The sequence below is a fragment of the Meleagris gallopavo genome, chromosome 1 (genome assembly GCF_000146605.3).
Source record: "Meleagris gallopavo isolate NT-WF06-2002-E0010 breed Aviagen turkey brand Nicholas breeding stock chromosome 1, Turkey_5.1, whole genome shotgun sequence".
Taxonomy (NCBI): Eukaryota; Metazoa; Chordata; class Aves; order Galliformes; family Phasianidae; genus Meleagris; species Meleagris gallopavo.
Genome location: NC_015011.2, coordinates 47309738 through 47335230, shown reverse-complemented (window position 1 = coordinate 47335230; position 25493 = coordinate 47309738). Strand labels below are relative to the sequence as shown.

General features: G+C 36.9%; 1 protein-coding gene across 4 annotated transcripts in view; it reads right to left on the bottom strand.

Annotated features, from left to right (window-relative positions):
- Positions 1 to 2711: 2711 nt before the first annotated feature.
- Positions 2712 to 25493, bottom strand: part of TTC26 (tetratricopeptide repeat domain 26) — a 43834-nt gene continuing 21052 nt past the window's right edge. For 3 of the 4 annotated variants that reach the window (XM_003202337.3, XM_019614400.2, XM_019614399.2), the window contains 9 exons: positions 25427 to 25482; positions 23589 to 23642; positions 23114 to 23177; positions 17758 to 17846; positions 12410 to 12493; positions 10801 to 10870; positions 8549 to 8655; positions 4926 to 5059; positions 2712 to 3704 (listed from right to left, as the gene is read on the bottom strand). In XM_003202337.3, the coding sequence (XP_003202385.2) occupies positions 3593 to 3704; positions 4926 to 5059; positions 8549 to 8655; positions 10801 to 10870; positions 12410 to 12493; positions 17758 to 17846; positions 23114 to 23177; positions 23589 to 23642; positions 25427 to 25482 (770 nt within the window). In that variant the 3' untranslated portion in view covers positions 2712 to 3592. The remainder of the gene's footprint in view (positions 3705 to 4925; positions 5060 to 8548; positions 8656 to 10800; positions 10871 to 12409; positions 12494 to 17757; positions 17847 to 23113; positions 23178 to 23588; positions 23643 to 25426; positions 25483 to 25493) is intronic. The other variant, XM_010710109.2, reaches the window with a different exon arrangement.

The following is a 25493-nucleotide window of genomic DNA, read 5'->3' as shown; positions in this document are numbered from 1 at the left end:
GTACTCCAGATGAGGCCTTACCAGGGCAGAGTAGAGGGGGAGGATCACCTCCCTCGACCTGCTGGACACGCTCTTTTTAATGCACCCCAGAATGCCATTGGCCTTTTTGGCCACGAGGGCACACTGCTGGCTCATGGCCAACCTGTCGTCCACCAGGACGCCCAGGTCCCTCTCTGCAGAGCTCCTCTCCAGCAGTTCATCCCCCAACATATTTAATATCTCATCCAGTGATAAACTAAGAGCCACAACAGCACTTAAAAAAAAAGTGCCACAAAAACCATTTTAGAAAAAAAAAAAAAGTTGACAAAACTCTGCCAGCTTTCCAGGCTGGAAAATATCCTTAAAAATTATTTTTACATTTTTTTTTAATCACTTGACCACTAACCCTATACAGGTAGGGGTACAATTGGTCAGTTAAAGATAGGGCTGATCTCCCTACCTGCAGGCTAGCTAGACATGGTCATTAACTATGTTTTCTCAAGACGCTTCTATCTTTTTTAGTCATTACACTGAGATTAAGAGTTCCTCCACTCAATCACTTCAGCAGTTTCAAGGTTGGTCATCCTGAATTAGATAGAAACACGTATTTGCTATATTCAAGGATAACGTACAAAAACTTGTACAAAGGCTAGTTCTTACTGACAACATTGCTGGCAAATATTTTCATGGAAAGTCAAGTTATGGGATTCAATACAAGGATTAGCAGATGAGATTTACCACCATGTAGTATGAGGATGTTGTGGTATAACCTGGCAGCAACTCAGCACCACATGGCCCTGAGCTCACTGCCTCCCAAGTGGGATAACTGGAAACAAAATAGAAGTTGTCAGATGAGATAAAAGCTATTTAATAAGACAGAAAAGGAAAATGGAAACAAAAATGCAATTATAGCAATATATACATATTTACAAGTTTATATGTATATATATATAGCCACAGTGCCATTACTCTCTACTTGAAAACCCACACCTGGCAACAACACAACTAACCAACAACCAACTCCCCACTGACTGACGCCCAGCAACCCTCTATAACTACACTGCAGTAATAAAAAGCATAGCTGTCCTCCCCTGTAGAATACTTGGATGTTACTGGCATGAGTGTTGAGGTATTATCAAGCTTATGATCATAATCTTTATTTATCAAGAATGGGTCAGCGCCCAACTGAAAGCAGTTACAATGTTTTTTCTCTGTCGTTGTTAATGCTATCATTGCTAATGCTGTACCTTCTTTCCAATCTCTATATCATATTTTCCATAATGAGATGGTTACTGAGAGTACAAAGAAATAGCTGTATTTTCCACATTCTTCCTTGTAATTCTAATGATGCAACCATTTCTTTTTGACTTAGTCACTCTCCAACTACTTTATCTGAAATACAGCTGTTTTCAATTTTATGTTCACTTGTTACTGACCCATTAAACTTACCAGTTTCCCTGACTCTGCACACACATTCTTCACTGCCTGCTAGTTTAATGTAGGTCCCTTTTGTTGTTATGGTTTTTTTGCACATCTCCCTTTGCTCCCAGCTTTCCTATTTAGTGACTCCTTAAATTCCTACATTTCAGGGAATTTGGAAATGGGCAGAGATCAAGTTCTGCTAACTACTACAGAAACAGCTTTAGATGTTTTCCATTCTCTCTCTGTATCAACTAAGGCAACTTCTATCACATTTTTGTTCCTGAACATACTTCTGTGGTAAACAAAACATCAATATTTCAGCACCTTTCTTCTGCATTTTAGTAGTACCTACATTTCTGTTCCATTACTAGTAGTTTTAAGTGGTAGGACAATACCTTAATGTATTGTCCTATTTTCTCACCACACAAAGCAAAAGCCTCCAGTCCCCAGTTCCTTACAACTTAAATGATAAATATTATCAGTCAATAAAATGTACTGTGCTAAAAAAACACATTCTTTAGCATATTAAATATAACTTTATAATTATAATGAACAAAGGCAACATTTTCAAAAACTTCTCCACTGATCACAGACAAAGAATTTTAAATGAATCCCTGAGCTCATATGCAACAATGCCAACACACTTCCTTCAGAAGTTTCATCCAACATGTACAATGGTCTGCAATGGATTTGGATGCTCTTCAGCTCTCCTGCAGGTTAACTTTCAATAAAGAGAGTAATTAGATGCATTTAACATCTGTTACAAAGCCACCAACATGATTTTTTGAAGCTTTGTATCAAGACTTAAAGTAGTATTCCTGATCTGTTTCCAAGTTAATTAAATTGTGAGGGAAGACAAAAATGCCTTTTCCAAGTGAAATGTGTTTTGTAACTGCTTTCAGGGAAAATACTTCATGCTCTTTTCACACCTTCTCTTTTGAATCAGTGTATTGTTGCCATGACTCTTGTGAAAGCCTCTATTATTGTTGCTTATCTATTCTCTGGATTCCAAGTAAATGCAGATAACCACAATGATCAGTGTATTTCCAGATATCTGAACGATGATAACCACAGTTTTTGCTTTAAGTGGTAAAAGACACTGATGTTATATGGCCGAGAACCATGTATGTTTCATAGAAACCCAGCTTCCTAATTTTCAGCTTCAAAATCATGGCCAAGGCCACTGGCTTGCCTTTGTATGACTACTGAACATGCATTTAACAACCAGACATAGATCTATCCTTTTCCACAGCTAAATGAATATACTATTTGAATTCCTTCAGCGTGAAGCAACACAGATCGACATTCAATTGTAGATTCAATTAAGAGCTTTAATCAAAGCACAGACAGCAGTGAATACCGCATCCAGACTCCCCTCCCTCCAAAAAAAAGATACAAAAATACTTCAGAAGTAATTTACAAATTTACAAATTGTAAATTTTACTTTTACAAGTAATATACAAATGTTTTTCACTGCAAACCATATAATACATTTCTGTGTTATAACTATTGTCTTCTTTTAGAATCATGTGTCCTGAATTGTTCTCCTCAGAATATATTAGAGTAATTACCTCAAAAGTATAATAAATTTATTTACAACTAGGGTAGTAAGTGCTGAAGAAAATTATTCTAAAGATTCAGCTCTGGTTCCTTTGAACATCAACAAAGCAAGATTAAATACTCAAGTCAGTCAAACCTCCATGCACTGAAATTGATGCTATCGTCATGCTTTGTTACTAACCTAGAGAGCAAATAAGCCAATTTGAATCTCAGTATTTGGGACTGATTAACCCTCATCTTCAGAATTAGCGTTTAGAGAGATAACAGCTCTTTCAGATATAAGTAAGAGACAATTTATCCAGAAAAGGACAGTGTTCAGAATGTAGTTGTATTTTTACCCTAAGCTGGTAGTATATAGAACTCTTTACATAGAAAAAATATCAATAATGCTTTAATGAACAAAAACAAGAAGCAAACAAAAAAAATCCAACACAAAAACAAACAAAACCCAAAATTGCTGGCTGTTTTGCAGCTTCATTGAACGACACTGTTGCTCAGCTTGGTCAACCTGCTTCATGTCTGAAAGTCCTGCAAAGAAGGAAATACTCAGAATGCATGGGAGAAAACAAACCCCACGTATTATAGTCACACAGAAAGCAGTAACTGACTGTGTTCATTTTGTGGCATTGGTTTAGACAGGGACTCGGTTCTCCTTGGCCCACTTTTTCATGATGCGGATAATGTACTCCACTTGAGAATTACCAGTGCTTCTCAGGAGATGCAGTACTTCCCGCAGAGTCTCTCTACAAAGGTGAAAAGCAAAAATTTTAAATGCAGGTAAGAATAAACTGATAAAATGTACAAGCACTCACATCCAAACTGTTTTGTACAAGGTGGTTTGTAGGCAGAGAGATCCATTTATCTGCAGAGTAGAAACAGGCAAAAATGCACAATAGTTTAGATACTGAGGGAAAAAACCCAAAGTTGTGTATGCAGTTGCAACAGTGAGACTTTTCATATATAAATCCCTACTCTTACAAAATAGTTCTCTAGAAACAAAGCATTTTCCTTAATGCTTCTAACTTGCTAGTCTGAGTAAGGCAACATCTAGTCTAATGCTACCAAAGCACCTTACAACTTACTAATACGTAAATAGCGTGGAAACAAACATTACCAATAGGACAAATCGGTATGAAGCTGCAGTTTGCTAGCTACTTTACAACAAGAACTTGTGTTCATAAAGTAAAACAGGCAAGCTATGTATATTCCACTGCATCTATTGCAGCACTTGCCAAAAGGACACTTCAAGGGTGTACTGGTTAATGAAATTATTCCAGCACAGAAGGAAATACAAGGAATGTGTAGAAGCCAAGATACACACCTTCCAGTCATGTACAAAATGGCAACTTTGGCCAGGGGAGAACGGCCATCTAGCAACACAGCAGAATATCCACAAGAGAACAGTTCTTAAATACAGCCTCGCTGCTCTCTTTCTTCCATTCAGTGAAATGGACCAAAAGCAAAATTATCAATAACACAGATTGTTTCCTTTAAGCTTTCATCAAATAAGTATTCTTGACTGTCTCTCACTTAGTCATTGTTTAGAGAAACCACATCCTTCCTCAAGTGCTGAGTAACTGCTCTTATTTCTGTTGTATGAACCTTAAACTTTCACGGGATAGTTTTCCATTCTTAGGCCATCAGCATGAAATGAGGACTTTTCCCTCAGGACAAATATATTACATTTATAACTTAGCTCTTACTATTATAATGACCAGTATACTTCGGTTGCCGGCAATTAGGCATTCACTGATAAGACATTCTCTACCATATATTTTCTAACTGTTGTTGTGGAAGATGCAATTCATATTAATAATTTTATATGGAACCACTGGCCAGAGTTTCTATTCTCCAACAGGTCAATAAGTATTTGGAATAAATAACTGCTCCCAAAACTAAGATTAAGATTTTAGCTTATAGCTAATTGGAAATAGGAAAATTGCAAAAAAAAAAAGAACACTTACTTTGCCTCTCGGCCAGCTAAGATCATTTGAAAGACACCAACACAAGCACCTCTCTTGCCTTCCCAGTATTCAGGATTACTGTCCAGTCTCTCCAGGACATCAAATGCTTTGGCTGCATAGTAAAACTGACGCATCTGCACAAGAAGAGAATCACTGCATATTCCTGACTATATGACCATCTTTTGGAAGAGGATTAAAACTTTTGAGTTCAGCTTTCTGAAATCAGCAGTAAGCCATAGAAGCAATGTGCATTTATTCTTCCATTTTTCTTCTCACAGCAAGTGACAGAACAGGTACGTTTCAGTTCTATGTATGGAAATGGATGGTATTAACAGTATTGCTACGTCTTTGAAAATATAGACAAATTGCACTGTGAACTTCTATTAATTGGTTATGATCAGCACTGTTCTTCTTTCGATCATATACATTTAACAAAAGCTAATGGAACTTCTTACCCACTTTAACTTTTTCCCTCCAAATCAGCATTAACTTTAAAGTATGAGTTGCCCTATATACAGTAATATCTACTGTACCAAAGTCCTTGATACAACATCGACTCAAATTAGAATAACAGAATCATTAAGATTGAAAAAGACCTCTAAATTAATCAAGTCCAACCACCACTAGTCCAAAACAGTCCTACTATTTTAAAACACAACCTGTTTTTCTCACACAGAGATGGTCACAAAGATGGATCTGTATGTGTTTTGGGTTAAACTCAGAGCTAAATTTTACATTTCACTGTTACAGTACAGTATGAATTAAGATTTGGTGATTCTATACAAGAAAATTTTCTTAAGCATAGGAAAACTGACTATGTACCCTATCTTTTCTGCCTTAGACTCTCTGCTTGTAAGTGGGAACAAGAAGCAAGTTGGTTTGTAATAATCAGTAATAAAGGAACGATTGCAGTAATTGCAGCTTGTCAAGTCATTATAACTCATGTGAGCCTTATCTGTGACTGTGAATATTTTTCAGTTCAGCAAGCCAGAGTAGCAATGTTGTTTATGGCTAGCATCTTTCAAGAGGAGAACACGGAAGATAAACAGAGTACGATCTCCCATCCTTTGGTGGGTGGAAGCCTGTCTTTTTTTCTCAGCAGACGCAGGCTGTGGGAGTTACATTGGGATACTTAGAGAACTATAGGTACTGCAGAATGAGTAATAATTCCTTTTTTTCAGGCACATGGTAATGTTAACCACAGGTGACTGGCAAGCACTTAAATGAATGGGAATAAAGATAGTGAGTATAAACAGACAGCTCAGAATACACTGAACAGTGATCTCTGCAAAGTGGCATCTGATGTAGTTCCATTAAGCAGATACCAATTTAAAGTCCTATTTTCTACCTCACATAAAAGCAAGAATTGCTTCAATTCTTCCAAATTCTGTGCTGCTTCCTATATGAATGGATAGAATGGTATATTCTATGAAAAAAAAAGCTAGAAATTAGCCAGAAGTCTTGCACGCTAGATTCCTCAAGCAACTGCTATCAAAACAGACAGCAGTTGGGCATCTAGCTATATCTAGTCTCACATAGCTGTTAGCCTTGCTAAACCATATTCTTTCAGCATTCTGTTGAATGAAGCCTTGCATGACTGCTTAAGTTACAGCTATGATGCTGTTTGCAGACCGACCTCCAGTAAATATGATATTTCAGAAACAACTGGAGAATGTTACATAAATTCAACAATATATTGCAATTGCCAATTAGTGGGAGAAGTGGACACAGCTAATATTATAGAAAGACAAGTTATACTGCATTAATTACATAGCCTTTGAAATGAAATTCCTTGGTCATTTGTGGCCATGTGTAGCCATAAATACCCTGAAAAAATTTAGGCAATTTTTAAGAGCTCTAGATAAATCCAAAGCATGGAGCTGCCTCTTCTATAGTACACAATATGGTTTTGAGAAGAATTAAGTAGAAGTAATCAACTGATAAAAGTGAGACTTAATATGGCCTACAGACAAGTTTTACGTAAGATATGATTGTAAACTTGCATTGATAAATTGCAGCCAGGGGAGATACCAGAGGTGACAGCCACCTGTTTGAGCAAAAAAGGAGCAGATTGTGCATGACCGATCTGGTGGCTTTCTACAATGGAGTGACAGCACTGGTAGACAAAAGAAGGGAACTGATGTATCCCTGTCTTGGTCTTTGACAAGGTTCAACCTACCACAAGGCCAAGTGCAAACTGCTGATGCTCAGAAGGTTGGAACATCTCTCTTATAAAGAAAGGTTGAGGAAGATGGCTTATTTAGCCTGGAGAAGAGAAGGATCCATGGACACCTCACTGTGGCTTTCCAGTACGTGAGGGGAACTTAGAGACTGACTTTTTACATGGTCTGATAGCAATAGGACAAGGGGGAATGGCTTTTAACTAAAAGAGAGGAGATTTAGGTTAGCAGTTAGGCAGAAATTCTTTACTCAGACAGTGGAGAGGCACTGGCACAGGCTGCCCAGAGAAGCTGAGGGTGTCCCATCCCTGGAAGCATTCAAGGCCAGGCTGGATGGTGTCCTGGGCAGCCTGAGCTGGTGGATAGCAGCAGCTCTGCCCACAGTTAGCACAGCTAGGTTGGAACAGATGATCCTTAAGGTCCCTTCTATCTAAGCCATTCTATGGTGAATGAAATACTTAAAAGATGTGTTAAGAGAGGATCCTTTCTGTTTTAGAGGAATGCTTTCAAGATCACAAGGTAGATTTTCTGATTTACAGTTATGACTTGTTTAGGATTTTGAGAAATGTTACTTTGTCAGATGAAACAAAACTGCAAAAAAGAATGTTATAGAGAGTACGCAGGTATTGCTGCTCTTTGGAAAGCTTGGCTGAACTGAGAATTTTTGAAAGGTTTTCAACAAGACTCAGTTCACTGTCCTCCATGACAGCAAGTTTGGTCACTGTATTTCTAATAAGCCTACACTAATAGCAACTAACTCTTGTTCACTCACTTAAATTAGGAGTCTTCATTGAACCAATTCCTCAAGAATTGCATCTGTTCTGCTATTCTCACATCTGCCTTAAAGCAGTGAATTATTCTGTTTTCAATCACAGATAATTTTTTCTTTCTTCTATAGCACCATTTACAACCCTCTCAAACCAGCAGGTCTTTAACATCTCCACATTTATCCTGCAGACAAAGCTCACATTTTCTATTACACATTTTGCAGAACAGGCTCAAACTTGAATCCGAGCTAAGTCTCCTTGTGTAGAAACACCATCTGAAGAATTAGATATTAGGAATTGAGACAGACTTGTAATCAGCCTCCCATGTTCTCTTCACTACTAACATAGCATTTTATGAACTAGAAAGTGTGGAATAAACTATTGTTATCAATAGATCATGCAGTAGTTTGCTGATATTTTAGTTACTGGATTATCTACCAAGAAGACCCATAGGTTAAAATGCTGACTATTTACCTACATTAATAACCATACCCCTGTTATAAGTGGAAGTTCAATACTAATGACAAAGATGAGAAGAATTAATTAAAAAAAAAAAAATGCTGTTAATGCAATTGCCTAATTAACATGCTGTACAATAAATTCCAAAGCATCCAGATGCAAAATCATGGAAAAGCTCCGATCCAGCTTTTTTTTTTTTAAAAAAAAGAAGACTCACTTTGTAGCAATCATTTGCAATGAGCTGCAGTAGATTAAAGGACTCCCCTGAGGTCTCCATCTTCAGATAGAGCTTCCAGGCCAACTGTGGTTTCTTATTCATAATATCTGTAATAATGACAGAAGCTTGGGATCATTAAAAGAATATGCCATGCACAATACTCAGTGAAAAGGTGGAATAAATATTTCTGAATTTCATTCTCAATGTAAATGCATGCCTCACCCTGTAAGCATGAAGTTGGGAAGGGAAATGCATCCTTATCTTCTGCCTTCCTAGTGATAACAGCAATTCATCAGAGAACACAAATAATTATGGAGTATACATCTCACTTTGTATTTCATAGGTATGGCAACAAGCACAGCTCGTATGATTTCAGAAGTGAATAAGTAATAAAACAGAAAGTATTATTAAGTAGAAGATTTTTATGCAGGACAATTAACTGGGCAATCAATTTATATGTTGAAATCTAGAATTTTGTGTTCGTATGCACATAAAGATTTTAATTGGTGCTGAAATAAGGTCTTTGATAATTGGTGCCCACCTCAATCTAACAATGAATTCCCACAGTTCATGGAAAACCAAAAGACTGATAGATAGAATAAAATAAAAGCTTCTATGCCTACAGGCATAATAAAACGTGTCATTATGCATCTACTAGAAAAAAAATGTCTCCAAATTCCTGAGATTTCATCCTAGTTTTAAATTTTAATTTATGACTGGGAATTTTCATTGGCTTTCAAGCATAACTGTTCATACGCAATTTGAAATAAAAGAAACCAAATCTTCCATCTCAGCTATTGAAAATGTCTATTAGTACATTTGAATATAAAGAATTCTAAAAATTGATTTTATAAAGATAAGGACCATGCTGTTAATGTGAGGCTTATATTGTTACTTCTAGACACATTCAAGTACTAGGAGAAAAGAAAAGGAAGTATTTCTTTCTTTTTTGTGTCTTACCAGCTACTCACAGAGTAGATGGTTGCTTGTACATGGAGAACTTTGATGCTTTTTCAAAAGAGGGACTGTTTAGCTTTTCATATTTGTTCCCACTGTGCCAATACATATGTTGCAGTAGAATGAGTAGGAATCATCAACAATAAAGCCAATATAAAAACACAGGATGTTCTTATTTAGGAAGCAGTATAAAGTTTCATCAGCTCTGGATAACATAGGCAACAGCAAACAGCCAGGCCTTAATTTCCACATACAAACCCATCTACCTGGAGAAATGGACTACTGTGCTCATTCAATGGCTCTTTACCTCCTCTTCAGGAAGAATTTAATGTAAATGGAACAACAACTTCAAACAACAAAAAAATTATTGTCTACCTTCCAAAAAAGGAACATCTTCAATGCTTTCATTCCTTTGGAGATATTTCAGGATTGAATTGTGTATGATTCAAGACCTAATCGTACTCTGACATAAATGAATTAGAATGCTCTGTAATTTCCTTTCAGCTTTTATCCAGAAGGATATAATAGTAATTTATAAACTTGACACAAAAAGATCAGTATACTCATCAATGAACAGTTCCTTCTGCAAAAAATTCTAGAAGCTGTTTGGAATGAAAAATGAAAATTTTAAGATAGTTACAAAGAATATAGCACCTCTACTGAAACTTCAGAAGGAATTCAGAATGCTGAGGCACACCTGAGAGTAAATAGCAACTTTTATGAAATTGCCACAAAAATTTATAATTGATATTATAGTGTTAATTCTACCTCTTGTAGAAAAGTTTGTGTATCAGAGTACTACACTTCCAGAGGTATGTCAAAGAACTACTGTAGCACAAAATCAAAGGCACGAACAGTCTACTGAACAAGCATGAATTCCCTTAGCCATGGGAGTACTGTCAACAAAACTGGAATTGTACAGACCCTTGTGTCTGACCCAGTATTGCTGCTTCTATTTTATGTTTTACTATCAATATTTTAAAGTTTTAATCCAGTCTTTCAAGACAGGAAATCCTCACTCAAGCAACTGAGTAGACAACTGAGAAGAAAAATGTTTGCTGGTTAGGACAAAACTGCATGGATGGAACCATAACAGCATTGAAGTTGTAACTGCTTAGTGAAGCCAGACATATGAAAAGTGTAATAACCACCCACACTATAATGAGTGCACAATCAGCTTTTCACTTTTAAAGTCCTGAATCCACCTACAACATTACATTCAATTAGGAAAGCGGATTGCCAAGACTGATGCAATAGAGGAGGATCTGTATTCTGTTGAGAGTAAAGTGACTCACAGCAGCGAGCCAGCCAGCTAAGGTAAACAAAATCATTCTTTATCTTCTCACTCTGGATCAAAAGGAACACCTGCAGGAAGAAGGAAAATAAAAGATTATATATATGCACATACTTTTAAACAAACACAAAGCAGACCTGCCTAGTTTCAACATGCAGGTAAGGCTTAAGCCGTGCAACAATGGCTTCATGAGAAGACTGAGTTTGCAACTGTAGTGCAGGGGCATATTGCTATGTTGGGTAGGTGGAGGACTGAAATAGTGCAATGCTTGTCAAGGGACTGCTGCAGCTTTGAAATGCCAAGCTGTGCAGAGGGTGTGGATTACTCTGAACAAGTGCCAGTAAGTGGCCATGAAACTCAAAAAGCACAAAGGAACACTGGGCCAGTGGGAGAAAGTATTTGGAACTTGTTTGTTTAGAAAGCAATGCATGCAATTTAATTAGCATCATCCTGAAATACCAGAAGTTTCACTATATATATATGAGTCTCTCTTCCCCATATGTGTCAGAGTTCATTTTAGGTGAGCAAGAAGCCTTTTCTTACCCTTTTGGTTTCAGTAAGGTTCTGAGGCAAAACATTAGTCTTTTGTAACTTATTTACATGCAAACACAGGCTTATTACATTCTGCATCTAAAGGGGTGTGTGTGGGAGAAGTGATGCATTTTAAGATGTACTCTGGCTTTATTCACAGAAGAAAAAAAAACAACTACGTATGCCTCTCTGCAGGTGTATCTGTGACTATACTGGTGATGCTTTTGAAAAAAAAAAAATCGAAATATCTTTAAAGGAACAGATGTATATACTGAAATTGTGAGTTCCACAGACATAAAGAGCTCTGTTGTGAAGAGACTCAGAGAGTTAGAAAAAATTAGAAAGGAAAAAACCAAAAAACAAAACAAAACTAAACCTGTATGATTCACTCCAGACTATTTGTTTTATTTTTTCTAGTTTGTATTCTGATAGCCTTGTGGAAAACATAGCTTCCATCTTCATAATAGCTATTTGCTTCTGCATATATTTTAGCTGTAATTAAGTTTCTACAGCACATAGATAAAAAAAGTGCTCTGTGTAGAAGTTAATCTCTTCCAGCTGTATCTGGATGCTGCTGAATAAGATAGTGAGTACTTCCTCTTCTCCTCCCACATCTCCCCAAGGAAGAAAATGTGTTTTTTCTGTTGTTGCATGCTTTTTAAAAAAAAAAAATTCTAGGGACACCTAGCAGCTCTTAACTGCTGCTTATACAGTGTCTTTTACTCAGCATGCTCTTGTCAAGAACAATAGGACTGCCTGAGATCCCAGACAAAGTGTAGGAAATCTGATTAAAAAGACATTCTTTGATCAATTAGAGAGAGCTGCAAGCACTCTTATGACGCACGACAAGCAGCACGACTCTCCATGACTCTCCTCGTATTACAAGATTAGCAAGATAATCTTTTTTGAATAATGTTCACTGTGAGTTTCAGTTCCTTTATGAATGTTCCACACAGTCTAATTATTGTCAACCAAAATTAAGATGTAGATGGAAAAAAAAAAGAAGGAAAAAAAGGAAGAAAACAGGAGTACGTGGGAAACATTTCTATTGTTGTTTCTTAAAGAAAGTAAAAACATACCTCTTCAGCTTCACTAAAAAGGCCCATGGAAGCTTTGGCTTGGGCGTAGTTGAAGTTAAAAGTGTCATCATTGTAAAAGTAACTCTGGGAAAAAAAAGCCACACAGAAAGAAAGAAAAAAACTCAAATAGTGTAATAAGATTAAAAATAACATCCCACCCCAACTCTGAGTCAACAACAATCAAGAACAACAGGAAGGAAAAAGAAAAACCCACATTATGAACATACAACATAAGCAGTGGGTACAAAATTATGGACTGGATTTCCATCCTATATTTGTGACTACAAACATAGCCGGAACATTCCACAGTATTAACCATGAGATATCTGGAAAATACTCCATGCTCTAAATTGCAGTGGCAGCTTTTATGGGCGTAATTTTCACTTTGGTCATGTGAAGACATGCTGTGCTGCCATGCTCTCTTTCACCTCCCAAGCACTTACTTCACCACAAGAGCAGTAAATAGGTAGCTGGCTCCCTAAAGGCTTACGGAGATGAACAGTTTGTTTTTCCAAGACTACTCAAGAAGTTCAACAAGACATCCTGTGGATCTGGTTATGTGACAGATGCTAATCTGAAACACTGGATCACATGAAAGAGGTGGAGCTGCAGTGCCGGGCTGTAGCCAGAGAGCATACGTTGTAATAGGGCTTTCCTAAGCTCAAGACTTGCTTACAGGGCACCCTTCTCTTAGTGCGATACTAAGCTGTTCTATCCTGTGGTATCAGACAGGACACACTTGGTTAATGAGAGATCAGGTTGCACCTCTTCTGAAACACTGCATGGGCCAAAGCAGGAAATAAAATTCTAGATACAGATTAGCCTGATGTTTGGATTTGACCCAAAGAGCTTAGATTTGATCATAGTCAGATGTCCAGATTAAAGTATAATTAAAATGACCAAAGTTAGCTGAGGATATTCTGCATTCAGTACTGTCACCACACTGCCTCACAGGCAGATCTGGTACAGGTAAACTAGATCACAATACCATAGCAACAAGCATGAATGAGACTGTGGATCTCTGCCAAGCAGAAGTACAGTGCTTGTGAAAGAACCTAGGAAAAAATGAGGATGGTTTATCCAGTGTCCATAGTTATCACAAGGAAAGCTTTCTGGGTACACAATAGCAAATTGCGTGGAAAAATAATGTTTTTCCTTATATAGCATCTATAAGAGAAACAGCGTGTATTAGGAAGACTGGTTTTTAGCTAACTTCGGTTTGCTCCCTCATTAAGAGTGAGGAGGAAGTGAAAAGCATAGCTAGGACTGTATAAAGATATGTAAAGCAAGGGACAAGACCATTTGCCAGGGCTCTCTGTCTTCTTTCATTATGTAGAGACGCTTGAGGAACCTCATCCCTTCTCTGTTACAGGCAGTCACAAAGACCCAGCTCACCCACATATATCTAGCCACCACCTTGAGAGAAGAGGTGAGAAGTTGTCAGCAGTTGCCAGATGTCTAGCTTTCGCCTAAATAATCTATGCTAAAGTCCAAAGAAGCTGGCAAATACAGCAAGCTATGTGAAAGCACGAGAATGAACCAAATGGGGGAATCTCAAACTAAGTTGTGCAAACGTTTCAGTACCTTAGGGTGAATTAACTAGTTTTACCAAATGAGAATTACAACACTTTACTGTATTCTTCCTCAATGATAGTTTTGTGTGAATCAGCACAAGTCTCAGGTTAAGCAAAACTGGTAAGCAAGATGCTGATTTTACTGCATGAATAGCTCCTTCTGTTCAAATACCCTCCATTGTATTTTTGAATTAAAACTGAAAAGAAGCTCTGTCAGCAACCAAACTCAAAAACTGTCATTCTATCCTGGCTGTATTAATGCCAGAGACCAGAACTGCTGCAAAAACAAGACTAGTAGAAATGGACCCGTATTGCAAGATATTCAGGGCAGCTATGTGTGGTTTTTTCAGTCACTGGACTTCACTCTTTTGTGGTCTTCTTACTGGCCTTCAGTCTTTGCATTAAACTGTGCTCTCTCTGAGTGACATTTATTTCAGAGAGACGCTCAGATACTCAGTTGAACAATGAAGCATTCGTTGTGGCCAGAACTCAGCTGAGCTTGAATTATCTTGTCTTCTCAGATGATCTTCAGTGCTATGTCATTCCCAGAGCAGCTGGTCATACATTTATAATAAGTGTCCTTTGAGACATTCTTATGCCTTAAGGTTTTTAATCAATCATAGATGAAGGTGGTATGTCCTATAACTATGGTGCAAACATGTCTTCAGAGAGTGCTCTACATAAAGAATTGCAGAGATTGTACTGAAGTTTATTTCTGTCAATGAGAAAACACAAAGGTGACGGAAAAGCCACCTAATCCTGCTCTGTAAAATGGTACAAGAAGAACTACTTGCATTCCCATGGCCTAACTAAATCTGACCAGTGATTAGATTCTGCTAGAATTGATGAGTATCATCTACCCTCAAATGGACCATGCAAGGAAAGCAATAGTAGGCGAAGACATCTGTCCTTAGTCCTTGCTTTTTATCAGCACCATATGTCTCAGAGAGCCAGTATCTATAAACCCTTCCAAGAATTTAATGATACATTTTTTACTAGCCTTGATCATTTTGATACAATCTATAAAACCTTCCAAAAACTTGCAACTCAAGGATGAACCATGACAATAAGTTTGATAAACCATGTGCTTTAAGGGACAAAATTAATTTGCTTAGAAAAGATGTTGTGATTTTACTGTAATTCCAGCAAGCCATATATTGTTTTCAATACAAATGAAATATAGGTTTCAAATCTACCTGGTTTATTCTAATCTTCATTTTGTATCACTTTGGTTTCTTACCAATCTTCATTATGACTAATTTTAGTTTCTTACCTTTCTATAGCAAATAATACCTATCTTCTAAATCTCTTAAGACAGAATTTCAATTTCTAAGAATTCCCTGAATTACTTTTCTTTCTGTATTGCAGAAGGGAGGGTCCCATATTTCAAATATTTCAAATAAGAGTAAACCATATACCACTATGCAATGAAATGCATCAATTGTTTTTCTATTGACCTTTCTTTACTTAGCTTAATATTTTGTTTAACTCTTATAACACATTCACTTTACAACCGTGAAAACTGAGGGAATGCTAAGAAAGGTCATCTTTGCCTAAAAATGTATCAAAACAGGTATATGGTTAAAAATAGGCATATACAACACTGTTTGCTGTATGTGGAATACACTGCTGTACACTCTTCTTCTTGATGATTGATTCTGGCAAACTACTATTACGAATGGAAAAGTTCAGTTGCAAACAAAGATCCACTTACATATAACATGTAACAGTAGTGTTCATACTTTCAGTAGAACAGCTAATTTAAAACAAAAAACAAACCAAAAACACTGAATGTTCTGTTCTTTTTTTCCCCTTCAGACTTTCTTTCCAACCTTTTCTACACCATTTTCCTTTATACCCTCACAACCAGAATTGTCTCACCAAATCCCCTCAGTTTAGTAGTTCTCTTATCTCATGACTATGTCCTATCTATTCATCACCCTATTGCCCACTTTCACCCTCTTAATTTCTGTTTAGTGTCTTGCTCACTTCTGACACTTTCCTTTACAAATGCTAACCACGCTTTACTTCCAATATTAATGATTACTCCTTTTGCCTCCCCAGATGCTAGTATACTCTCTTTTTTCTAAGCTTTCCCATATACATTGACAGTGATGATTAATCTCATTTAACTTTGGCCTTTCCAGGTTAGAACTAGTTGTTAAAGAGCTGTGCATATCTTTGTGGTGACTCATTCCATTTAAGATAACTGTAAGAAATACACGAGATGAATTCTCCTCTTAAAGTTGTCATATGTCCATATTGGCTATATGCTGACACAAGACGATCAGTTTTAACTGGAAGTCTAACTCTTAGATCGCCTAAGTTAAGCAAAACAAATCTCACTGGTAGTTTCTACTGCTCCTTTTCTTCAGTTAAATACACACTTCAGTTTAGGGTAATAGGTATCTTTTCATCCCACTATAGTGGAACCATTCCAGTTGCTACAGCCACTTGGGATTTCATCATTGACCTCTCCCCTGATATAGTTTAAAAACATTACACTTCTGTCATACTTCATCCATGCTTTGGCATGATTACAACCACATGTATATTCCTTATGTCTCCCCTCCCTTAGAACATCATAGCTCTCTTCCCATCTAGTGCATCTCCCACATTGTTTCTTTTCAGATTCTCATTCCTCTTCTTATCAAATACAGATTTCTTACTACTCTTGTATACAATCACTGGAACAAGATTGGAATCTGAGGAGATCTCATTGTGGCCTTCCAATACTTGAAGGGAACATATAAACAGGAAGGAGAACGGGTGTTTACAAGAATGAATTGTGATAGGACAAGAGGGAATGCTTTTAAATGAGACAGGGGAGGTCTAGGTTAGATATTAGGAGGAAGTTTTTCACACAGACGCACTGGAACAGGATGCCCAAGGAGGTTGTGGATGCCCCATCCCTGGAGGCATTCAAGGCCAGGCTGGATGTGGCTCTGGGCAGCCTGGTCTGCTGGTTGGTGACCCTGCACAGAGCAGGGGGTTGAAACTAGATGATCACTGTGGTCCTTTTCAACCCAGGCCATTCTATGATTCTATGATGATTCTGTGATCAGACTACAACCTATCTCTGGATCCTCACATCTGATTTACAAGTAAATAACTGTAAGTTACAGTCATTTCAATCCATTGAATGCAAGAGATATGACAGCATTGCATTTTGGTAACTGTAAACTCCTCTCACTTTGAAAAATGCAATACTACCTATAGGATACCACTCAGATTGCTTCTGTAAAAATAGCACTCTTAGCTTTCTGTTTTGGTAATACTGCCCTATCTTAACCCATCAGTGACTGCTTTCTCTTTAAAATTTAAGTTATTACTTCCACGATTCTTCTTGTCTTATCTTCCTTACACACTCACGCTCATCATAGTTGTTTTCCCAGTTCTTAACTAGTGACAAAAATCTCCATCACTCATTTGATAAATATTTAAACAAACATTTGTTTTTTAGTTCCACACTGCTACAAATTAGTTGTCTTTCTTTAGCTATCTTTCTCTTCTCTTGTGATGCCACCAGAAAGTCTGATACTGATTAAATTGCAGGTTGAGACCACCATGTCCACCATGCTGCACAATGCTACCTTACGAACTGCTCCCATACATTTGGATCCATTTCCTGTATTGACCAACTATGTAGCACTGTTGTTCCCTGTGTTTCTATTATGTTTCTGTATCTTCTTCTGTCTCACACAGTACAGCATAATTCCATAGGCAGTGATTCTATGTATTATAGTACTACCAATGCTACACAGTAATACTAACCTTGACTGAGTTGAGGTAAATCAGGACATTAGCAAACTGTCTAAGAAGAAAGAAGCAGGAGGCCATGCACTGTCTCCCTGGAATGGTATCTAAAATTCAAAAGAGAAACACGGATTAGTAGAATTTAAAAATTATGTGGTAATGGAGGTCACTGCCAAGATTGCTGGCAGCTATGAAAGCAACTAACTTCTAAAAATAACGTAACTTGCCTTTTCAGGCAAAGGAGTACACTGGAGGTTAGAAAAGCTATTAGATCATCTTGTCAACTTTCTCTACAGCATACAATAACTATCACAAGATTGTATTCAACAGCACATTCTACAGAAATAAATTGCTAAAGTAACAGGACGTTTTCCATGACAAAATCTATGCAGCGTTATTTTACCATGAATTATTCTTACTTTTAGGAAACAATATTTGATACAAGGTCTGAGTTTGTTATTCTGACCTCATACTCTTTTGCTTTAGAATTACACTCTTCAGTTATCCCAGACAAAGCACTCTATATATTCTGATTTTAGTTTCAGTAAGAGAGCAAACTTCAGACACCAAGAACATTACCAAAAAGTTTCAATATATGTATAAGTTAAAATACAGCATGAACGTTATTTTTCATGCAGTTGGGTTATTACATTGCTCACAAGTGATAATGTCATAAATAAGTTAGGCAGATAAGTGCAAGTGAGTGCCAGTGGGATCTTTTTTCAAGAACTTACTAGGACAATTTTTTTTTCCTCAAAAAAATTTTTTTCCTCTCTACTCAGCCAGTAGAGAGTGTTCAGAGATGGATGGATCCAAGTAGCTGCCACGAAGGCAATATTCCAAGGTCGTTAGAGAGCATGCTGTTCTGTAGTGGTTGGTGAAGTGACAGAAACTAAAATCCTAAGATTACCAACAGCCCTGAAGTAATTGCTCTTTTAGGTTAGTTATCATCAATCCATCCACACTAGAAAATTGTACCTGAAGAACAATACTTTGACTGCACCACAGCACTAAACACAGCATTCCACTAGAATTCCACTGTAAATTTTGCTTTCTGAGGAAAGGTACTAACTATTGCTAGAAAGCATTATAGAAGATCTCAAAATGTATTGTAAAGGAAAGCAAAATATTCTTATTTTTTATCTTGTTGCATGAGGAGATACTGGGCTTGGATGTCTTGTCATTTCCATGAAGAAACGGTAATCCTATCAATGGCTGAACAACATGTTTCAGTTCTCCAATTTAAGGAAATCATTTAGTTACTTAAACAGTGTTCATCTGGGAGCAGAAACTGGCCTGTAAACTTATCAGCCCTTTTTCACGTGCAGGCATACATACTGTGATAAATACATGCCTGGAAAGAACAGTAAGAGAAACACTTTTTCCTCAGCGTCTCTCTACTTTTTTTTTTTTTATTTGTAATGAGAATGAAAGTACCTCAAGAATCCACTTTTTCCTGTCACACTCAATTTTTAAGGCTCAAATTCTCAGTAATTTAAATAAAGTCCAAGAAAATGCAAATGAACATTGAAAGACTTAAAACTGCGAATATATTTCCCACTAAGAAGGAGTTAATAGAACCATGCATTTTTTTTCCCCTATATGGGTGATGTCTAAGTGTTAGTATCTAGTCTCATATCCACACTGTGGCAAGAAATTCTATTATCCCAGCACGCTATCCCCCATATACTTGTACTGAAAAAAAAAACAACCAAACGAAGCCCAAATAAGTAAAAGACTACACCAAGCCCAGAAGAAATACTTCCTTCTTTCCACTTAACAGCAGAGGTGCCTGCCTTGGTCATAAGAGGACCACAGAAAACAAATGGGGTGCTGTTCTCCATTGTGTCGGCAGTATAAATATGGTAGTTGGTAAGACTTATGTTCAGCACCACAAACACTGTATTTAATGGAAATTTTAATGCTCACTTACTTTCACTAATATTCCTCTCTCACATTTTTCTCCTTAAATTATCTCAGAAATACGATCTTGGTTCTGTTTTCTATCAAGCTGAGACACTGCAATTAGATCACTTACAGAATGAGAATTACCTGCAAAAATCTAGTTATATCCCCTTTCATTATGGCAATTCTATTTCAAGAGTCACTCAGGATTACAAATTCTTTATTAAATAGTAAAATAGAGCTGCTGTTCTGGGTGTCATTTATTCTATCTAACAGTCGAGTACTGACTGCTATGCTTTAAGTGCTTCCTGATTTTTTGCTTTTGGATGTCCCCACTCCTCTTGTATTACATAACTTCTCATAAATCTAAGAATTTTATCTCACACTGAAAAGGACTCTGCTTGCTCTGTTTCTCAAACCTTTGTGTCACAAACGTAATTAAAAATAACAGATTCAATTGCTGACTTCAAATGACCTTGCAAATACACAATACTGTATTCTTCATAAACTAACTTCTTACTGCTTTTCTCTTCATCTAGTCATGAAACGAGAGCAAGTCAGAAACACAGGAAGTTGTTTTGAGAAAATATTTCACATAGAATCATAAAATTGCCAAGGTTGGAAAAGACCTCTAAGATCATCCAGCCCAACTGTCCACCTATCACCAATTTTCCACTAAACCATGTTCCTCAGTACAACATCTAAATGTTCCTTGAACATCTCCAGGGTTGTTGTCTCCACCACCTCTCTGGGTAGCCCATTCTTGTGCATGACCACTCTTTTGGAGAATTAGTGTTTCCTGTCTTGAATCCCCCCTGGCGCAACTGTGCAACTTCAGGCCATTCCCTCTAGTCCTACTGCTAGCTACATGGGAGAAAAGGCCAACCCCTGCCTCACCACAAATCTTTGCTTCAGTACATTCATTTTTTGATAACCCAAGCAAAACGTCGAGAGCCTTGCAGTTCCAATTCCAAGAAAAGAAGAAGCACAGGATTTCCTCACTGTAATCAGCACAACCTTCTTTTCCTTTGTAGTCTGCAAACCAGTTAAGTAACTTGATAAAGATCTCAAACAGACTATCTGGTGGTTCTAACTCTTTGCTAGATTGGCAGTGGGAAGCACTGAAGCGTGACTTACATGCTTGAATAGCCTGGCTGGCTAGAAGCCCAAGTGTACAAACAGGTGAGAATTCTGTTCTCCATTTCAAAATGCAGCTAGACAAAGGCAGCATATTAAAAATGAGCAAAATATACAACGTAATGGTTAATATGCTAAGTAACATAAGATCATAAAAATGATCATATTGGATGGATTCCAAAGTCTGTCTTGTTCAGAAGCTTGTGTAGTAGGAATATATGGCTATAGAAAGAATATATTCTGATTTCACATACAATATATGATATGGTAAACAGTGCTACTTCCTTTGAAGCTTTTCCCAACTTCCAACAATCTGATCTGACAGACTTCTTAACTGCAACCGAAAATTTTGCAATAGCTGATGTACTTTTCTTTTACGATGTTCTTCATACCTTTTAGTTCTTGCAAGATTCAATATCTAAGAAGTTGTCTTATGTGAAAAAGCAATTTGTGCTTTTTAATTTAACTATCTTGCTGCTGATTTATTTCAATGTTCTTTAGGCTTTGAATGGCAGAGTACATGTATCTATACATCTTTGCTATGGATGTACAATGTTCTGTATCATGAGCATAATAAACTCAGACATCACTTTTTCGGGCTCTGTACCCTCTTATTTTCTCTCTCCTTGTTCAACAATCTGTCCCCTTTCTTTTATCCTTGTTGGGCTTATGTATACTTTCTTGTTCTACCATACTGATTGGAAATATAAGAATCAGAATTGCAGACAATATTCAAGAAATGGAACTACAACTGTGTACAATTACACAGTAATTACTTCTATTTTGTTCTCTCTTTCCTCATCAGTTCCTAAGAGTCTCTTCAGTTTTTCTAGCGCTTCTTACAATGTTGAAAACATAGGTAAAGCTCTTATCCCCAATAAGTAATACTTAGTATTTATCAAAGCTAAATTTAATTTGCATATTACTACCCAGCTTCATTTATTCTCCCACAGCTTTCATCATTGTGGAGGCTCCTGCTATGAGTAATTTTTACCACTGGCAAACCTAGTCATGTCTTTGTTTGTCTCCTACAGCTAATTAATTATGAATATGAACCCTTTATTTAGGAAGAAAAAAGGTTCTTTCAAGTGTTCTTATCAGGTTTGTTTTATCCTTTTCACTGCTACTTCTCATTTGAAACAGAAAAGTTGTAGTGAAATGTTATATAGCTTTTCTTCTTGAAATTTAGTACTGGAGAAATACTTGAGGTTTTTGTTAGCAAATGGATTCTGAATTTGATTATACTCAGATTACTATAACAGAATTGAATTTTGATCATAATATTTCAAATCAAGTTCTATGTAATAATCTCTGTATTGGTCAGGAATCACCTGTTCACTTGTGTGCTCTCTTTCTAAGAAAGAAGAAAAGTTGTCATTCCAAATTTTTCTTCTGTTTCATGCTATGTCATTTACCAGGCTAGCATGGGCAGAATAAAATTTGAACTATTATTTAATTATCTAGCTATATAAAATCTCTAACCTCTTTAATATGCCAGCCACTGCTGCCATCTACTCTGGTCAGTACTATGCATTTCATATTATCTGAGCATAAACAGGTTTGTGATACTCACTGATAAAGAAAACACATTTACTTTATTTTGGACAAGGTTTCTGTATTGCTTAGAAACATTTATTCACTGGCATCATCTACTTTGTAATGCCCTGCTGCAAATTAAGTGTGAACAATATGCTGTATATTACCTTCTTCCTATCGTGTTTAAAAAATGATTTTAGGTTTACAACCTCTTCTAAGAAAAGGCATTCCACTTTACTCATCCATTTTAAAAACATCTAATATTTGTTAAAAAAACCCACATATTTGATTTTCATGTGTATGCTTTCTGCTATCTTAGCTGAACTCTTACAGTTTGTTGTCCTCCATGCAGCCTTCATTTGAGGATACAAAACCCACACTATTTTGCATTGAAAGGAGGAATTACTCTGAACTATGTGCTCTTTTCTGTCAGCTTTTTTTTCCATGAGATTTTTTAAAAGTGACAAAGGTTTCAGCAACACATTTAGTTATGTTGCTGTCCTGTTTCTACCAAGAGGATTATGAATATAAGACAAGCTGAATCTCTAAGTGAAGACTGGCAGTTTGAAGTATAGCCTCTTTTCCCGTTGAATTCTGGCCAAAGTTTTGGAATAAATTGAGCCTTCTAATTTAAACTTCTAATTTTTTTTAACCATAAATTAAACTTTCATATGATAGCAACAAAATGCCTAGCACTAGTCAAGCTAATGGTCAGCATTTAGATGAGGATATGAAATACAAACATATACTATCATAAGAGGGATTACATAATAGAGAAAGAGCGTTTCAAACGTACCACATTCACTGGCTGATTCACCCACCAACTGGAAGAACTGCTGAGCAATTTTCAGATGATCTCTCTAGGAGAGGAAAAAAAAATTCAGCATAAGTTGTTACAATACAAACTGAAAATGTTTTTGAGGAACAGATGGGAGAAATGAAGAACAACATGCAGGCAAACTGGGGTTGAAGTAAAACCAGAAAAGATAAACTATGCCACTGTATAGGTCTAGATACACTGGAATACTGTAAAAGCAAACAGAATTTGAAAGCATGACAGGGAAGTCAGATTTAGCTTGATTTATTTTCAGGACTAGTAACAGAAACTTGCAGTTTATTCATTATAGACTAAGAATTGTATGGAGTAATATGAAGAGACTCAGAGAACCTGCAATGTAAATGCGAGATGACTTTCACTCCGTTCCAGTCCCTACAGATCTGTTCATATCCTACTGTTGAAGAAGCTGGAGAACCTCATGGATTTAACTCACCGAATCCATTTCTTGTCCAAGAGCTGCATTTACTACTCCTTTGAGGATATACTCCTGGAAAAAAAAGAGTAAAGAGGATCAAAAAAGGCAACGTGAAGATTTCAGGAGACAGAACAGTGTACTCACATATATTTTTCTTTCTAAAGTTAACTCTATCCCAAACCAGTTTAACTGATAGCTGGTTATTACCAGAGCAAGTGTTTCAGTACAGCATCACCAAGTCACCCCCAAAAAATCTATACTACTTGTTAGCTAGTCACTTCTGCTAAATATTTGGGCTGCAAAGAGGTAGAGTGTTTTCTGATAAGACTTAATATTCAAAGATTATGCACCAGAAGTTATACCATAACATAGTACCACCATCTGGCTAAAAGTGCAATATTGTTCTATTAATGCAAAGATCCAACTTCTAGTACACACACTGGTTAACCATCACCACCACCATCCATGCTCCAAAAGGCAGTGTTTCTCATCAGGGTAAAAATGTCAAGAGATTTGTGCTCACGCTATTCTACTGATACTAGGAACTGGAACAGAGTAATCTCTACCAAAGGCAGTTCTATTCTCCACTGAGCAAAATTTTCTTAGCATGCAACAGATTCATTTATCTTGTTTAAATCTTATGATTCAGCGTTCTAGCTATAAATGTGCTGTAGTAGGTTCTCCTGACAAACTTGGATAGATCCCTCAGATATAAACACAGGAAAGGAGGGGAAAAAAAGACTGTACGCAGATGAACAAAATGTAAGGAAGCAATCTGACAGTAATAGCCAGAATGCTAAGTAATCATTTCAGTACATCAACTCTTACAGATGCAAAATTAAATCCTATAGACTCCATGACAAAGAAGAAATTTTGTAAGAACTATAGGTGAACTACAGAACTATAGTTTTGCAGTCTTAATGAGGAGTTCCTTCCGAGTGTGGGTAAGAAAATGGAGAAAAAATCCATAAAGATTCTCAATTTAAAATGTATAAGTGGGTGACATCATGGTATACATACTAAGCTTGTATATGGGGAAAATGCAGGGAGAAAATAGGGGCCAAAGAAGCAATACTAGTATAAAACTGTTTAAGGAGGGCATATATAGCTGCTTAAGTATTAAGTATACTGAAAAATGCAAGAAATAAAAAGCAAAAAGAAACAGCAGGAGGCACTCCTCAGCACAGAATTACCAGATCTGTTTTTAATGTTCCCCCCCTCCCTCCATCCATCCCTCACACACACTCATGAAAGGTCTCTTTCATGCCCAGTTATGTGATCTTTGGAAACTAAACTGCAAAGAGGAATAAATCAGAGACTAGAGATGCTGGAACAGCCACAAAAGAAAATGACAGTAGCAGTCAAGGGATATTGCAGTTTTCACTCATGGCAGACAAAGTGAGATGGGATTAGAACAGACCTATTATTTAACACATTGAATCTAATCTAGCTCATTTTTATTGAGATGGCTTCAGGACAAACCACATGAGTGCCTGAGCTAGCAGATCTTGAGGGATGGTAATAACCACCACCGAGGGAGAAGTGACAAGCTGCTGCAGTTGGAAGAAAGCTTTTATCTATACAGTAATGGTCCGCTCCCTAGAATCAAATCTGCACAAAGAGTTGCATTTTCAATCGACCCTGGGCAGTATAGTACTAAACATGCTAGGTACTCATGTATGTACATATAATATTTTGTGGATGACTGCTAAATCTATCATTGATAAAAGGATAAAACATGAGAGTTTTAAGAGTGGAAATGGAGCAAGCTATCTGCAGGATACCAGTTTTGTATGTGGCAGAATTCATACTAATTTATAACCTGTCTATGTACCATGACATCATTTTCCAATTACCTGTGGAGCTGTAGGTTCCAAGTCTTTAATCAGGTTATAAGCCTCCTGCACATCATCTGAAATACCA